Source organism: Macaca mulatta, chromosome 12 (genome assembly GCF_049350105.2).
Source record: "Macaca mulatta isolate MMU2019108-1 chromosome 12, T2T-MMU8v2.0, whole genome shotgun sequence".
Classification (NCBI taxonomy): domain Eukaryota; kingdom Metazoa; phylum Chordata; class Mammalia; order Primates; family Cercopithecidae; genus Macaca; species Macaca mulatta.
The window spans coordinates 106,262,803-106,268,802 of NC_133417.1; the positions used below are offsets into that span (position 1 = coordinate 106,262,803).

General features: G+C 45.1%; 1 protein-coding gene and 1 pseudogene across 11 annotated transcripts in view; one reads left to right on the forward strand and one right to left on the reverse strand.

Moving 5' to 3' along the window:
- Positions 1 to 5,411, forward strand: part of CFLAR (CASP8 and FADD like apoptosis regulator) — a 50,072-nt gene extending 44,661 nt beyond the window's left edge. For 8 of the 11 annotated variants that reach the window (XM_015110712.3, XM_015110713.3, XM_077957359.1 and 5 more), the window contains one exon: positions 2,877 to 5,411. In XM_015110712.3, coding sequence (XP_014966198.1) covers positions 2,877 to 3,015 — 139 coding nt within the window. In that variant the 3' untranslated portion in view covers positions 3,016 to 5,411. Of the gene's footprint in view, positions 1 to 1,310; positions 1,431 to 2,876 lie in introns of all 11 variants that reach the window. The other 3 variants (XR_013402112.1, XR_013402113.1, XR_013402111.1) reach the window with 1 other exon arrangement.
- On the reverse strand, positions 1,437 to 1,710 carry LOC106992694 (large ribosomal subunit protein eL38 pseudogene; annotated as a pseudogene).
- Positions 5,412 to 6,000: the final 589 nt, after the last annotated feature.

The window sequence follows — 6,000 nt, forward strand, 5'->3', positions numbered from 1 at the left end:
TGTATTTTTTAGTAGAGATGGGGTTTCACCGTGTTAGCCAGGATGGTCTTGATCTCCTGACCTCGTGATCCGCCCGTCTCGGCCTCCCAAAGTGCTGGGATTACAGGCTTGAGCCACCGCGCCCGGCCAGCCCGGCACGATTTATAAATACTTTGTAGTTAGTTAGTTTGTAGTTTGAATACTTTTCTTCAAAATTAAGAAATTTTCAGCCTGGGCAACAAAGTGAGAACTTACTCTATAAAAAAATTAAAAATTAGCTGAGTGCAGTGGTGTGCGCTTGTAGTCCCAACTGCTTGGGAGGCTAAGGTAGGAGGATCGCTTGAGCCCAGGAGTTTGAGGCTGCAGTGAGCCGTGATTGCACTACTGTACTGCAGCCTTGGAGTACAGTATTGGAGACCTTGTCTCCAATAAATACATAAATACATACAAATAACAAATTTTTATTTTTTTTATTTTTTAATTTTTTTTGAGATGGAGTCTTGCTGTTTGCCCAGGCTGGAGTGCAGCGGGACAATCTTGGCTCACTGCAATGTCCGCCTCCCAGGTTCAAGCAGTTCTCCTGCCTCACCCTCCCAAGTAGCTGGGATTACGGGCGTGTGCCACCACGCCCTGGCTAATTTTTGTAATTTTAGTAGAGACTGGGTTTCACCATGTTGACCAGGCCAGTCTTGAACTCCTGACCTCAGGTGTTCTGCCTGCCTCGGCATCCCAAGGCATCCCAAGGGGCTAGGATTACAAGCGTGAGCCACTGTGCCTGGCCACAAATTTTTATTTTTAATTTTTTTTTTTTGAGACAGAGTTGCACTCTTGTTACCCAGGCTGGAGTGCAGTGGCATGATCTTGGCTCACTGCAACCTCCACCTCCTGAGTTCCAGTGATTCTCCTGCCTCAGCTTCCCGAGTAGCTGGGATTACAGGCGCCTGCCATCACATCCGGCTAGTTTTTGTATTTTTAGTAGAGACAGGGTTTTCATCATGTTGGCCAGGCTGGTCTGGAACTCCTGGCCTCAAGTGATCCACGCACCTCGGCCTCCCAAAGTGCTGAGATTACAGGCATGAGCCACCACACCTGGCCACCTTCCAGATCTTTTTTTATTTGATACCCACACAGTCATATAGAAGTATATCTTTTTTGTTTGTTTTTTGAGGTGAAGTCTTGCTCTGTTGCCCAGGCTGGAGTGCAGTGGCACATCTCGGCTTACTGCAACCTCTACCTCCTGGGTTCAAGCAATTCTTCTGCCTCAGCTTCCTGAATAGCTGGGACTACAGGCGCGCACCACCACGCTCTGCTAATTTTTGTATTTTTAATAGAGACGGGGTTTCACCATGTTGACCAGGCTGGTCTTGAACTCCTGACCGCAAGTGATCCTCCTGCCTCGGCCTCCAAAAGTGCTAGGATTACAGACGTGAGCCACCGCACCCAGCCCAGAAGTATGTTTGTAAGCCCAGATGGAATCATCATCTATTATTTATTTATTTTTAATTAAAAAAATTTTAATACAGTTCAAATCAGCATGTCTGGCTCATTTCAGCTCCTTTACTGCTAAAGCAGGGGACAAGGGCTGCTTCAGTTTCTTTGCCTTCTCTTTCTCTGACGGTATCTGCTGCATCGAACTTGAAAGTTCACATTATCCTTATTTTTCTTGATCTTGACAGATTTGTCATCTTTTCACCTGGCTGTGAGCAGAAAGTCTTTGATTTCCTTAAGTTTTCAAGGCCTGGCGATGAGGCACACAGGGAGAGGGCAAGGACCCACTTCCCTCTAGCCCATGTATCGCCCGAAAGACACTCACAGCCTGCCACCACTTTATAACCTGCTTTTAGTTTGTTTAACACTAGATCAAAAACATTTTTGTATGTCAGTAGTCACATTTCTATAGCATCAGTTTAATGTGTGCACGACAGCCCATAATATGGCCATAGCTTAATTTACTTGATCAGTCTTTAGTTGTTGCATAGTGTTTGCTTTCATACAAAGTAAGAAACATCCTTGCAGCTTAGTATTTGTTCTTATCCTTAATTGTTTTCTAGGGGGACAATTCCCAGAAGTGGAATTACTGAGTCAAAGGACATGCATTTTTCAAGCCTTGGATGCATCTTACTAGATGTCCTATAGGATGGTCATATCAGCTTTATAGGAGAGTAGCTGTGTCCCTGAATTCTCCCTGACATTGCATGCTCTTATATTTCCCCAAGTTTTGACAATTTGATAGGTGAAAAGTGGTATCTGACTGTTCAGATCTGGAAGGCTTTGTTATGTAAACATTTTTTTAAATGTTTATTGGCAAGAATACTTTTCTAAGAGAAGCATCAGTGTCCTGGTTTCTGTTTAAGCTGAATGAAGCCACAATGTACCTCAAGTATAAGATTAACTGGCCTTTTTCAGTTGCACCCTAATTAACGATTTAGAATGATGTTTCTGAGCCACCTGTCAAAATGCATTTTGGGCTGTACCTCTGCATACCCCAGCAATAAATCTCATGGCCTTCTTTACCTGGCCTCCTTAGTGGTGGCCCAGCAGGAAGCGGGGGTTAGAGCAGGAGCCACTCAGCCTTCCAAGATAGATACTCCATGGGCCAGTGGTATTACTGGCCTTTTGAGCCCATCCCTGTTTGCATAGGTGATCCACGTGGGTTATCATCTGGCTGGTATGTTCCCAGAGTGAAACTCAGCAGCCCCTTGAGGGAGGGCATGGTGGCCACTAAGCCAGAGTGCTGCAAGTTAGTTTGGATCATTTGCTAAGCAGCTTGTGGTGCATTTAGAAGGGAACAGTTTCAAATAACTTTCACATCTGTTGGCTCATTTCACCCTAAGGACAATCTGTCTTCTCTTTGATATTTGCATGGCATTAAATTTTGCCTTTCTTGTTTTCTCCAGAAAACGCCCACTCCTGGATCTCCACATTGAACTCAATGGCCACATGTATGATTGGAACAGCAGAGTTCCTGCCAAGGAGAAATATTATGTCTGGCTGCAGCACACTCTGAGGAAGAAACTTATCCTCTCCTACACATAAGAAACCAAAAGGCCATGCCTGGCTCATGCCTGTAATCCCAGCACTTTGGGAGGCCAAAGAGGGCAGATCACTTCAGGTCAGGAGTTTGAGACCAGCCTGGCCAACATGGTAAACGCTAATAAAAATACAAAAATTAGCCGGATGTGGGGGTGGGTACCTGTGTTCCCAGTTACTTGGGAGGCTGAGGCAGGAGGATCTTTTGAACCCAGGAGTTCAGGGTCATAGCATGCTATGATTGTGCCTACAAATAACCACCACATAGCAACCTGGGCAATATAGCAAGACCCCATCTCTTAAAAGAAAAAAATGGGACAGGAACTATCTTAGTCCATGTATTAGTCATGTTTCTCTAGAGAGACAGAACTAATAGGATAGATGTATATATAAAGGGGAGTTTATTAAGGAGTATCGACTCACGTGATCACAAGGTTAGGTCCCGCAATAGACCATCTGCAAGCAAGGGAGCCAATTCAAGTCCCAAAGCTAAAGAACTTGGAGTCTGATGTTTGAGGGCAGGAAGCATTCAGCATGAGAGAAAGATGGAGGCCAGAAGACTACACCAGTCTGATCTTTCCGTGTTTTGCTTGCTTTTATTCTGGCAGTGCTGACAGCTGATTAGATGGTGCCCACCCAGATTGAGGATGGTCTGCCTTTCCCAGTCCACTGACTATATATTTTTTTTTTTTTGAGATGGAGTCGCGCTCTGTTGCCCAGGCTGGAGTGCAGTGGCGCGATCTCGGCTCACTGCAAGCTCTGCCTCCCGGGTTCACGCCATTCTCCTGCCTCAGCCTCCCGAGTAGCTGGGACTATAGGCGCCCGCCACCGCGCCCAGTTAATTTTTTGTGCTTTTTAGTAGAGACAGGGTTTCACCATGTTAGCCAGGATGGTCTCGATCTCCTGACTTTGTGATCCGCCCGCCTTGGCCTCAAATGACTCAAATGTTAATCTCCTTTGGCAGCACCCTCACAGATGTACCCAGGAACAGTACTTTGCATCCTTCTATTCAATCAAGTTGATACTCAGTATTAACCATCACAGTCCATTTGGGCAACTATACCAAATTACCATAGACCAGGTGACTTAAACAGTAGTTATTTCTCACAGTTCGGAGGCTGAAATCCAGCATCTAGGTGGCAGCGTATCTGGTGTCTGGTAAGGCATGCTTTCAAATCTTACCAGATGTCAGTCTTTTCATGTGCTCACATGGTAGAAAAAGAGGATGCAAGCTCTCATGTGTATCTTCTTTAAGGGCATGAATCCCATTCATGAGGGCTCTACCCTCATGACCTAATTACCTCCCAAAGGCCCCACCTTCTGATACTGTCACACTGGGGATACTGTCTCCCCTTTGAATTCTGTGGGGGATACAAACATTCAGTTTGTAACAATAGCCTTATGATTTAGAGGTTACTTGTTCATTCACCTAGACCTCAAATTGCATTTTACAGCTAATCAAGTATATCTTTCTCTGATTTGATAGTGTGACCTAAAAGGGGACCATTGTTTGAAATATCACTGGAGTTGCATTATTATTATTATTATTCTTGAGACAGAGTTTCATTCTGCTGCCCAGGCTGGAGTGCAGTGGCATGATCTTGGCTCATTGCAACCTCTGCCTTCTGGGTTCAAGCGATTCTCCTGCCTCAGCCTCCCGAGTAGTTGGGATTATAGGTGCCTGCCACCACACCCGGCTAATTTTTATATTTTTAGTAGAGACAGGGTTTCACCATGTTGGCCAGGGTGGTCTTGAACTTCTGACCTCAGGTGATCCACCAGCCTTGGCCTCCCAAAGTGGTGGAGTGGCTCAACTGCATGTGGCCTATTATTATTTTTTACATTTTTAAAAATTGCTGAACAGGGGTACCTCTGGGCAGTGTGCCAGAATGCCACTTTTTAAATAATTATTTTATGATTTATTTATTTTTCTAGAAGTTAGTTTTAACTGATGTGTATCTGTATGTCTATTTGTGTATATTTTGTCACAATCATGTGACAGAGGCTGAAAAGTGTGGAAGAGACAGTTTTCAGGAACAACAAGCAATTATTCCTACTTTCCAAGTTATTTTGACGCCATGGTGGCTCACACCTGTGATCTGAGTACTTTGGGAGGCTGAGGTGGACGGATCACTTGAGCCCAGGAGTTCGAGACCAGCCTAGGCAACATAGCAAGACTCCATCTCTACAAAAAAAATACAAAATTTAACTGGGCATGGTGGTGTGTTCCTGTAGTCCCAGCTACTTGGAAGGCTGAAGTGGGAGGATCCCCTGAGCCCAGAGAGGTCAAGGTTGTGGTGAGCTATGATCACACCACTGCACTTCAGCATGGGAGACAGTGAAACCCTGTCTCAGAAAAAATAAATAAATAAAACCACCAGCACCACAAACAACAACAAAAAGTTATTTTGCACTAGTTTTGAGCACAGGACTCCTGTGGTGTCTTTGCATTTAATATTGTATAGGGATGCCAGTGGGAAGTGATGTGTATGCTTGGCCTCATGAACTAAAACCCCGTGTTAATTATGACAGAAGGAAAGTGTGTGAGAAGGACCTTAACTACCTAGCAGCTCTAGCTGCCATCTTGAACCGTGAAGATAAGGGCCACACTTAGGGGTAGCTGGGTGGTGAGCAGCAAGAAGCCTTGTTGGATGAGGGCATGAAGGAGCAGAATCACTGTGGAATCACTGTGCCACCCCTAATTACCTACCTCTGGACTTTTATGTGCAAGAAAAAAATTGAGAGTTTATATTTATCTCAACCTAGTTAATACAACTGATGCATTCTTATGTGATTAAAATGTTTGGAGGCCAGGCGCGGTGGCTCACACCTGTAATCCCAGCACTTTGGGAGTCCGAGGCCAGTGGATCACAAGGTCAGGAGATCGAGACCATCCTGGCTAACATGGTGAAACCCCCTCTCTACTAAAAATGCAAAAAATTAGCCGGGCGTTGTGGCGGGCGCCTGTAGTCCCAGCTACTCAGGAGGCCA